Here is an 11238-nt window from a genome sequence, read left to right as displayed (position 1 = left end):
CAGGATTTTGTTTCAAAATAAAGCGACTGTCTTATATTAAATATTTAGAAATGTGTTAAATCTCATGCTTCTCGGCGAGCATGTGTACCTGAGTCAGTTGGCAGTAACCTGTGGAGCTGCCACCGTTTTCTGCACATAACTAGTAATACAGTAATACAGATAAGATGGTAAATAGCTCCAATATGATCAATAATAAATGTCAAAGCTGACAGAATGGTGATGGAGCGGATTTACAAGTTTGTTTTATAGGTTAGTGATTCATTTCTACCTAATAAACATGGAAATGCAAACGCATACTTCATTTATATATATTCTGCTGTATTTTCAATTCAACTTACATCATTATGTACAGTACAAAAACTTGTCATAGCAAGACTGTTGGCGTCACTTCTTTGACAGACTTAAAAGTAAATCCTCTGACTGTAAACAACTTCGTCAAGCAACGATGATGTCTTGTGTGGAAGCTCGGCTCCCAGGTGGAGCGACATCGGTGCATAATTGTTTTATAATCGGACACGTATGCTCAGTCCATTTATCTGAGAAAGACAGTCACGTGCTAACAAAGTGAGCACCCATATCCGAAACGGGCAATATCAATTTGGGCGAACTAGACTTCTCAATTGTTTACAGTAAGTTTAGTCAAACTTAGACTCTCCACAGTCCACTCAGCAATGAGTATAAAACAAAGATGGCTGCTTATGCAGGTAAAATGTGTTACCACGATCTCCTAAAGGGATGTGCCCGCTCTTTCCCAGCATCATATTATCAGAGTTCATCAAAGTCATTCATTTATTAATGTATTATTCTGTGTGGAAAATATTGCTCCTCTGGTCAAGTAGAGAGAGTTTGATTCTGAGTGTCCATCGCTGCTTGTGCTTTCTGAACAGCGACCTCCAGCATTGTGTGGTCACTGAGCAGCTGTTGGAGAGCAGCTGGGTCCATCTCCAGCAGCATACCTGCACAAATAGATGCAGAGGACTAGAACCAAAATATCAGTGTTATAAACATTTAGCCTTTATCCACGCCTTACAAGGCCTATAACATAACAAAGATGATAAACTTCCAAAGATATTAGATCTGAAGATCAATCTTCAGGTCACCTGTAATATCATTTGCATGAAGTGGATCCAGCTCTTCCACCAGTGAGAAGATCTTCTCTCCGAGCCGCTCTGTGTCGTCAGCGTCTGACGCGTCACTAATGTCTGTCCCCTCCATGCTCTGCCTGAAGGGAGGCAGCAGGAACAATATTAAAACAGCGGTTTAACTGTAATTTATTAAAGAAAATTGGCTTTTTCTTAATATTTAATTTTGTAGATTTCACTTGCAATCAACAGTTCTAAGTCACATACTCCTTAAGTGTCTTCAGGGCGAAGTTCACCTGCTCTTCCAGCAGTTTGGGGTCTGAAAGAAGGTTTAAGACGGCCTCTTTGTGCTGCTCCAGAAGCATTCCTGTTAAAGAACAGCAAATTATTTAGCATGTCACAAAAAGTCTAAGGGGTATCTTACTGCATAATATGAGGTGTCTGTTGCCTACCTGTGATTTTCTGGGAGTGGCCGGTGTTGTAAACATCCACCAGCTCAAACAGCTGCTCCCCCAGAGAGTCAGAAGACACAGACACGTCATCGTCGTTCTTACATAGGGCCGTGCTGCAAAGAGGTGCAGTGACATGTTAATGCACACTTTGAAAGTTTTTTGACACTCACATGAATTCCATGGTGTGCCAAGACCAGACTGTATGATGGAGGGAGGAGATCAGGTTTGGCAACCCTGTGCCCATTGCTGTACCTGGGCTCCTGTGCCTGCTGCAGGGCTCGGAGGGCCTTTTCCACACCCGCGGTCAGCGTGGCCTTGTCCTGCAGCATCTGACTCAGGACAGGACCTGGCAACTCCAGCAGCATACCTGGGACACATACTTGGGAACTTTGATTTCATTTCGTATCATCAATATCAAAAGACGTGCCATGCAGGTCACCTCACCTGTGAGTTTTCCAGCATTCTCTCTGTGTTTGGGGTAAATCAGAGTGTACAGTTTCTCACCAAGTGTCTCCAGATCTTCTGCTTTATCCATGTTTTCACATGAAGACACTGCTTGCAGGTGCCATGTTACACCTTACTGTAACTTTATAATGAGCGATTTTACAAAAGACTTTGACCTCTGACAACTTACTTTAGTTAACAGCTTCCACATCAACATTCAGACACCATCCACTTAACACTTCCCCAAATCTATATCCAAAAATACCAATTCTTACTAATAGATTAGTCTGATTTACTCTGTGCGTATCCTTCACATGCACTCGTGTCATCATCTAAATTATAATTCGTTTTAGGGTTAAAACAAGCTGACATTTGAACATTTATATTTTGACGGCTGTCTGCAAACATGAGTCGCGTATTAATGACGTCAGGCTTTGACCGAGCGCGGTGAAGACGTGTTCCTCCGCCGGAGTTTGCGGATAATTAGTACATGATAAAATTAGATTTAATATGCTCTAGTGTCGTAGTAAAAATAGAAGTATTACCCTATCTATTCATTATATGTTTCAAATTATATAAAATGTGTGTTCGATGGTAAATGTTGCATAACAAATTACCTGTAGGTGCGCAGTGATCTGTGACAGAGGTTCCGTAAAGCGGTTTCCGGTCTCTCCGGTCCTCTCTCTCTGCTAAAAGGTAACGTGGTCGCCTCGGCAGCTATTAGCTACACACCAAACTGTATTTATTGTGTCTTCCGACTTGTATTTAGTCTCCGAACGAACGGTATTCATTTTGTGGTAATTGTTTTACATCCAACGTGGCACGAAATGCACTTGAATAATGTAGGAATGGAAAGATACATTTGTGAGCACCTCGTTCGTGTTGGGCCTCGTCGTGATCCATCAGCTTTGGAGCTAACTTTAGCTAACTGTGCTTTAATGCAACAACTCTGCTGTCTTAATATGAGTGCAGTCGTGAAATACACACATGTATAATGTTTCCAAATCCATGGCCAACAATTTCCCCCACTTATCTGTTGGCTAATTTAAGAATCGTGAAACTAAGTGAACACGTTGAGTTGAAGTTATTAAAAATAGTAGCAAACAGATAACTCTTGTCAGTTGCAACTATCTAGTGTCTGTACCTCCAACTGCTACATAAAGCTGCTTTCAGATGTGCTTCATTTTAATATCACTGTCTTTGTTTTGTCCAGGTTCATCATGTCGTCCCATTTGCAGTGGATGGTCATCAGGAACTGCTCCAGCTTCCTCATCAAGAGGAACGGACAGACCTACAGCACTGTGAGTAACATTGCACTGCCTGTCTCTCTGCTCAGACCGCTACAGACCTCCCAACACACATGAGTCTTAACCAGGACTCAGTAATTCTACATACCGCTGTAATACTGTATACTATGTGCTCCGTGCCGACCCTGTAGCTTACAGGATACAATGGGACTGGTCTTAATTGTGAAATACGTGCACAAAAGTCTGTCTTTGTACTACCAACACAAGCTGTCCAGTAGGGTTCTCTGAATTATGTCTTTATGTGACAGGAGCCCAACAACCTGAAGTCCAAGAACTCGTTCCGCTTCAATGGTTTGGTGCACAAGAAGACTGTCGGCGTGCAGCCAGCTGCCGATGGCAAGGGTATCGTCGTGGTGCTGAAGAAGCGTAGAGGTAAACCTTTGACACGGTTTTCATCTTCAGGCACTTCATGTGTCTGTAAAACAAGTGATTTATTGCATTGAATAAGACTGTCTTTACCTGATACTCACATGGTGTTCTTAGTCATTTGAATTATACGTCTGAATGTACATTGTACAACCGGACTGCTGTTGAATGTCAACACACTTTTTTTCTTTAAGCTGAAATTGACCTGTACTGGTTTGGAGGACAGAGTCAAAAAATCCAATTGACTGTTTTAGCAGGAATCTAAATGATGGCTATCCAGTTTATTTATCTCTGGAATCAGCTAACATAGACCAATCTGTAAGGAAAATAAATGTGTCTACGTTGAGCACTGCCCTGTAAGATACTATAGAGGATTTATGTAACCTCAGACTTTTTGCGGTCCCGTGTTATTTATTTGTTAGTGGATCGTTGCAGCTAATGTGGTAACACTGGAACGTGTGCTTTGTTATCTTGCTGCACAGGCCAGCACAAACCCGCCAAGTCTTACGAGAAGATCACCATCAACAAGAACTCTCGCGCCACCCTGAACAGCCTGAGGCACATCATTAGCAAGAACAAGTACAGAAAGGACCTGCGCATGGTGAGCTCAAGTTGTGATTTCAGGCACTAAACTTCTTATTTGTAGTTCATATTTCAAAGCGTTCAGGAAAATCATTTTGAGTCATTTTTTTCCCCAGGCTGCCCTGCGTCGTGCCAGCGCCATTCTGAAGAGCCAGAAGCCTGTTGTGGTCAAGAAGAAGCGCGCCAAGGCTGCCAAGACAGCATAATGATACACATGATTCATAAATAAAAGCTTCTTGTTTAGAAAAAAAAACACCACATTGTTCTGTGTCTTAACTGGATCCGTACTACATCTGTGGCTTCTAATGTGAAGGATTTTGCAGATATCTCACTAGTTATATAGTATGGTAATGAGTGAAGTTATTACCAAGGGTTCTTTTATGCATAATTGTCAGTTATTGATACTTTTGAGTGTAAATGAGCAAGATCACACATGATCAGTGAAGGATTGAGTCAGGGTTTTATAGTCATGAGTTATATTGAAAGGAAGCTGTCTCGCACATGGAAATGTAATCCAGATAAGAACAGACTTTGAACAGAGTTAATGCCTTATAATCCGTACAACTCCATATGTTGTAAATATTACTAAGACATTTGTTGACTTGCTTTTGAGGTATGTGCTTGTTCCTGTGCACTAACATCCCAAAACTTCAAACAAATTTAGCTGTTGTGACTAGAAATAGGTCAGTAAGTGGGCACTCAGTTTTGCTGTGGCCTCTGCCAAATGATATAAGCACCAGAACAACCTCTAGATGCTCTAAGATCAGCTGAAATCTACACAATTATGCAGGGTTTTAATCATATCGAAGTCTTAAATCACCATGCTCTTGACCTCACTGCGCTGATGTCCCAGTGATGATGTGGATGCTGTACTACATGTGACAGAAATGAGCTGCAACTAATCGAACAGGAGGATGTCTGTGCATTGATTATCTGTATCACAGCTTTTTACCCATATGTTTGGACTGTGTTTTACACAAATCCGTGAAGAACTCAACACTTAACGTTTTATTTTTCTCATTTTTTTCACCGCAACAGTAGCTCATACTGAAGCAATCGGGGCCTGTTGCTTTAGTCACAGTAACCACTGAGGTGGAAACATTGAATAGATTTTAAAGCAGCCCACTGGCAGCTTTCCAACCATGGCTTTGGAAATAAATACACTCGTCACCTCCCCTTGAGTTTAAGCTGATAAAGCCCACTGCAGCAATCATTTCTGCAGTGGAGCCCATCTCTCTGACACAGGATTGAGACGCACCTGTGAGAGGGCTGGCTCTGCTTCTGAAGATGTGATCGAGGCTGTGCCGGTCGCTATGAGGGGACTAGGGCCCGTGCTTTTCTTCATGCCCGTGGCTCTGCTGGTGCTGCAAAGTCGGAGCTTTGAACTGCAGGACACAATTCATGCTCTGATAGAGGAGAACATCCACCTTCATGACCGGCTGGAGAACCTCACCCAAGCCCTCAGGGAACTCAAACGGATGCTCTTGCATCACTCAAATGGTACGGAGTCTTTTACCATCGATTTATATACAGTATATATACAATATATATTTTTTTGTCTTTAACCATTTTACACCAGTACACATATTGCTTTTGTACATCCAAATACAACCTTTGAATTTAATTTTAATCTCAAGACACAAGATGAATCCTATTGGCCAGCTAGTACATTGTGGGACCAACACTGAAATGCATATTATTCTTATGAAATGTGTTTTTAAATGCTCTCTCTCCTCTTTCCCCTTACTCTCATTTCCTGCGTGTGTCCTGTCTGCTGTCTCTTAATCCTTTCCATGCTGTCTTCATTCCTTCATGTTATCATGCGGTGTTCTCTCTTTCACCCGGAGAACCACCACTACATTCATGACTTCACTGTGTTTTGTGATTTAACACAGACCCAGATCATCACGAACACAGTGAACATCACAATGAGGATGCCCAGCATCTGTGGGAAGAATGGTCAGAACACGGTGTGTACCTCGACATGCTGGTCTCTTCGGCTGAGGAAAAATATTCCGAAGCTTCCAGCAGATTTACTGCATTGAGCGAGCAAGTTGTGGCAGAGCCCGTTAGCCTTAGTTGGCATTGATTCTGTGGCGATGTGGGATGCAATCAGGCTTACGGGGTCATACAAGCACCAGAGGGACAATGAAGTGAAATGTAAATCTACTCTGCCACAAATGAGCCTTCTAGCAGCACAACACATGTTGCACTCAGGTTAAAGGGGACAAATACTCCCTGCATGATGATGATGTGACTATTTCTCCCTTCCATGCAGGCATCAGCGCAGATACCCATCTTCTGTTGGAGCATGCCCTTTGTGGACATGACCTGCACGACTCAGCTGCTGCCCTCCATGAAGAAACAACCCTCCTGCTGCTGACATTACTCTGCCTCTCCCTGCTGCTGATGAGACAGTTCTAGGCTACGTTAGCCTGGCGTCCACTGAAGAGCTACACGGAACTTCAGCCGTTGTCTGTCTCACTCAATAAAGTTATTATATTGTGGCCCATGGGGACAAGTCATAACTATGCAGTAATAATAATTGAGTAGTGGGTTTTGATATGGTTGCAGGGATTAGCTCTAACCCGGCTCTTCCTCTTCAGAGTGATTATTGAGTGGAAAGGATTGAGTTGACCTCACTGTGTAGACGCTTCATCTCTGGGGAGTTCACTGAACTGGAAAGGAGCATTTTGATTGAATGCTGGTGTATCAGCACAGTGGAGGCTGAATGAAAGCAGATTACACCTGCTGACTCCTTTAATTACTTCCATAGTGGTTATGTGGAACCACATTTTGTTATGACAGTGATGCTATTATTGTAATTGTATAAGTTTTTTTTTTTGTTATCCCTTTAGCTATAAAAACTAATAAACATTGAGTAGTTTGGGTTCCTTGTAGAAATAATCTTTGGTATCAGGAAAAGCACAGGTGGAACCAATAACTTTAACGAGGGCTCTGTTCCTAACGACATTAACTACACCTGTGTTTGACAAGTCACAATGTTTGCTCTGAATGAGGTCCAGTGTCTGACAGTACCTGTGTTCACCTGAGCTGATCTGTGAATACAATAAATGGATACTTACAGGATGAACTCAGCAGCCTAATGTGTTTAATATTTGATTATTTACTTTGACCGACTGAATGAAAAATCCATATTCAAGCTTAATTATTTGCCAACTTATAAAAGTTATGATGAACCATCTCGTGAGGGGAATTTCTGGCTCTTCCAGCTGTTACGTGCTCCACTACGATCAGCAGCTCGTTCATAACTTTGTCTGTCTGCTGTTTGGTGCTGAGCAGGTAGTGTACAGTGAGCTTATCGCTTTCTTTGCTGAACTCAGCTAGAAACACGCCTTTCATGTTACTCCAAATAAATCCACTGTTAGTATACAGTATACTTTTTGTTTTATTGTCCATCATCCCTCACTTTGTACTCTGATTAAATTTTAAAAAGCAATACAACAGGCACTGAGTCCAAACATTTCTTTATTCGCCTCACTATTTTAAATGGTACAGCACATATAAAAGTTATAAAATTAACTACAAGTCGGTTTGGGCTGCAGGATTTGTATTCTACAGAGTGAAACACATTTAATACAATGAAGATGCAAATTAAACAAAACAGGGATTGTGTTTAAACACAATGAATAAATAACACAGTCACAGCTCAAACAAAAACAATTAAACTAACATCGACATCATTCTCACTGCATATAACAGGTCCTCGATTTTAATAATGGCAAAAATGTACTAATAATTATAACTTGTGTTTACCATGGATTGATGTCATGAGGAGAATCATTCGGCCATGATGTTCTGTGTGCATTTACTTTTGGTTCTGCTTCAATGCCGGCTGTATGAGTAATAACAGAGCAATCCTGGCTCAACCTGCCATCACTACGGTGGTCCACGTACATAAAAATCATCTATAGTCCATGCAGACTGTGTACACACGTTTCCGAAGCAAATTATTCATGGAAGACAAAAAACCGGCTCTAGTCTATATCAAGGTCGGAGTCCTCATCGCTTATAGTGTTCTGTACGATGGCTCCGTTGCGGACCGTCTTGGAGACGATGGGGAGCTTGTCGGGCAGCAGGCCGTACTCCTGCAGCAGCGCCTCCACGTCTACGGCGAAGAAGTCTTCCCCGAGCTGGTCCGTCACCCGCACGAAGTTGCCGATCAGGTCGCCCGCTTTGTAAACGAGCAGAGCGGGCAGAGCACTGTCTCTGAACAGAGCGCTGGTGCTGATGGCCGAGCTGCGCACGCCACAGAATTTGACCAGCGGGTATTCCTGAGCCAGACACATCAGGCTGCCGCTCATGCTCTCGCAGCCCGGGATGTCGGACTCGTAGATGTGGATCATGACCAGGGTGCTTTTGTCCTCCTTGTCCAAAGCCTCCAGGAAGTCCTCGCCGCTGATCAACTCGTAGACCTGCGCGAAGCGTTTGCCGCTGCAGAGCTGGCGGCGCATCTCCGCGATGCGCTGCATACGGTAATGCTGGAGGAAGTCTTCGTCGTCCTCTTCTTCCTGGAGCATGTTGTACTCTTGCATGGTCATCTGTGGGGTAGACGAAGAGGAAAACACAGTCAGCTACTAAAAGGAACCGTGCTCTGGAGGTTTAAATTGTTGCGAATTATAAATCTGTGACAATGATAAACTTGTTTCTCAGGGCATAAGATATGTATGTAAATTAGTGAAACCAAATGTGCCACTAATCCATCATTAGACTGTCAGAAATTAGAGGATGGAGGTTGCAGGGACTCCACCATGTTAATGAGGTTGTATTTAATTAATATCATGCCTGTGTTTAGCCTTTTCCCACAGCAAGTGTCCCGTTAGCGAGTGTGGCTCAGTTTCAAGAGCGAGTCACCCATGTACTGCCAGCTGGGAGTGAGGAATAAGATTTTCTCGTCTTGTCTATAGTTCGTCCACATCCTACTCACTTTGCCTTTGATTTTCTCCTGCAGCGCTTTCTCTTTCTCTTTGTCTTTTTCCAGGTCGAGTTCAGAGCGGCAGGTCATCGACAGCTTCTTGATCAGTCTCTCCATCTCTTTCTTCTGCTCTTGTTTCTGCTCCACCTCCAGCTGCTTGTACTTCCTCCAGTCATTGATGACACCCTTTGGTCCTGAGAGAGAATAGCCAGTTTTACCGTCACTGCCCTTTACAAAGTTGCGCACAGCGGTCTTATTTGAACAGTACTTGTCTTGGTGTGTGTGTGTTTGTATGCTTGTTTTAGTACCTGTGTTGACGGCACTTCCATCGGCGCTGTAGTCTATTTCAGGCTCCCCGACGTTAGCGTCCCGGATGGTCTTGTTCTCCCCCTCCTCATCCTCGTTGTCGCTGCCTTCATCCTCACTGCTGCTGTAGTAGTACTGCAGCTTCTCTCCCAGAATTTTGTCATCCAGAGTCGTCATTACAACGGCTCACCTGAGGGCAGAAGTTTTCAATGTGATAGACTAATGCAACTCACTAATACCATTTACAGGAAGCTTAATTCTTTCATATGAGAAGGAGTCATTGTGTTGACTCATGAGCTCATTCTTCATCTTTGTACTGCAACCAGAGGACAGTCTGTACTGAGCAACCTCAATACGAACTAATCTAATACACTTGAGCCTTAAAATCCCTCGACTATAGTTAAATAAGGAGGCCTGTTTCCATTTTGTTGAGTAATTTGACTAATAATTTGCATGAGCTGCAGCTGACGGTGAGACAATACAGCTTTATCTTTAACCCCTCATTAGATGAAATCTCTACAGATAAACAACTATATCACACAATAGTATCAGTCAGTGGAGCATAATAATCCAGATTGGCAGCCATCCTAACTGTCATAGATCAGACTAGAAAGGGCCTATGTCAACAAAAAATAGGACAACTGCATTATACATAGTCACATAGTAAACAGTATGAGCTAAGGCCTGCAGCACACACCTAACGTTAGCTGTTAGCTAGATTATCTGTGAATCCTTGTGACAGCTACGATAGCCAGCATTAAGTCAGGTAACGTTAGATATCGTTAGCGAGCTCATCGCTGTTTTTGCAGGGTTCCTCAAGTACCTCAACGCTACTGTAAAGAGGATAGAGACAATCCAATAATCTCGTTTATGAAGTCGGACATAGGGCACAGTTTGCGTTTGAGAATGTGAGCTAGGTTAGCATCTGAGCTAACTGCCATTGCAACGACTTCCTGAGACAACCAGTACACATTAGCGAGCCATAAACCGAGAGTGTATTTATTCAATCTCTTTTAACATTTTACTACAAAAACATGATGTCCATTACTTATCTTACCTTGATTGTATGTCCAGCGAAGGTTATTAAAATACCACCAACTCCCAAAGCTCCCTCCTGTTAATCTGCTCGTTTAGCCGTAAACCACTCTCCCGGAGTATGATGCTTTCAAGGATACCGAAAACGTCGTGATTGGGAGGTGCAAGCGCAAAGACATCCGACATTCCGCTAAATAGTTGCGGTTTAAGCTGTATTTATGGTGTGGACTGGTTCGGACATAACAGGAAACGAAGTAGCATCTCTCAATTTGTGATGTTTGTAACAACTTTGTTCGTATATTGCCCCATAAAGGCATATTTAAAATTAATGTTTTTTAGTTAGAATAAAACACCTCAACCACACCATATGCAGTCAAAATAGCTGAGCTGCAGGTTCAATTCTGGCGTTATTGTCATCTAAATCTGTATTTTGAAGTATGGAGTGTGATAGGGTCATATTCTGAAGTAACCGTCCTGCAATATTGGACTTTACAGAGAGCGCGTAAAGGCAACACGGTACCACGGTTCATCCGGGTTCCGTGCACTGACGTAGGGAATGCAGGAAGATGCTGGAATTGTTTTCATGCAGTTCTCAGCTTCGCCACAAGAGGGCGTTATGACTATGACATATGACGGATAGTACCACTACTCTACTACTACGACCACTGCTGGGAGGCTCACCAAAATTGCTCTTTGTAGATTTTCTGTTTCGTCGGAATCGAATAATC

General features: G+C 42.8%; 3 protein-coding genes across 4 annotated transcripts; 1 reads left to right on the top strand and 2 right to left on the bottom strand.

The window, feature by feature from the left end:
• Positions 1 to 326: 326 nt before the first annotated feature.
• LOC306792717 (uncharacterized protein) lies at positions 327 to 2373 on the bottom strand. Of its 2 annotated transcripts, XM_079290003.1 has the most exons (7): positions 2169 to 2373; positions 1979 to 2001; positions 1787 to 1901; positions 1535 to 1647; positions 1350 to 1449; positions 1101 to 1222; positions 327 to 956 (listed from the first exon to the last, which is right to left on the bottom strand). In XM_079290003.1, the coding sequence occupies exons 3-7, from the start codon at positions 1897 to 1899 to the stop codon at positions 832 to 834; spliced, it is 573 nt and encodes a 190-aa protein (XP_079146129.1). In that variant the 5' UTR covers positions 1900 to 1901; positions 1979 to 2001; positions 2169 to 2373; the 3' UTR covers positions 327 to 831. The 2 variants fall into 2 exon arrangements, with proteins under 2 accessions (XP_079146129.1, XP_079146128.1); XM_079290002.1 differs by having other exon boundaries at positions 1979 to 2373.
• A 258-nt stretch (positions 2374 to 2631) lies between these two features.
• On the top strand, positions 2632 to 4488 carry rpl28 (ribosomal protein L28). Its single transcript, XM_079288868.1, has 5 exons — positions 2632 to 2674; positions 3192 to 3279; positions 3534 to 3657; positions 4134 to 4252; positions 4350 to 4488. The coding sequence occupies exons 2-5, from the start codon at positions 3199 to 3201 to the stop codon at positions 4437 to 4439; spliced, it is 414 nt and encodes a 137-aa protein (XP_079144994.1). The 5' UTR covers positions 2632 to 2674; positions 3192 to 3198; the 3' UTR covers positions 4440 to 4488.
• A 3228-nt stretch (positions 4489 to 7716) lies between these two features.
• pdcl (phosducin-like) lies at positions 7717 to 10627 on the bottom strand. The gene is made up of 4 exons (XM_079288826.1): positions 10533 to 10627; positions 9478 to 9665; positions 9182 to 9363; positions 7717 to 8795 (listed from the first exon to the last, which is right to left on the bottom strand). Exons 2-4 carry the CDS (start codon positions 9650 to 9652, stop codon positions 8232 to 8234), a joined length of 921 nt encoding a protein of 306 aa, XP_079144952.1. The 5' UTR covers positions 9653 to 9665; positions 10533 to 10627; the 3' UTR covers positions 7717 to 8231.
• Between the last annotated feature and the right edge of the window lie 611 nt (positions 10628 to 11238).

The sequence above is a fragment of the Melanostigma gelatinosum genome (assembly GCF_949748355.1).
Source record: "Melanostigma gelatinosum genome assembly, chromosome: 18".
Taxonomy (NCBI): domain Eukaryota; kingdom Metazoa; phylum Chordata; class Actinopteri; order Perciformes; family Zoarcidae; genus Melanostigma; species Melanostigma gelatinosum.
Note: the sequence above shows the minus strand (reverse complement) of the source record. Positions and strands in the feature narration are given on the sequence as shown.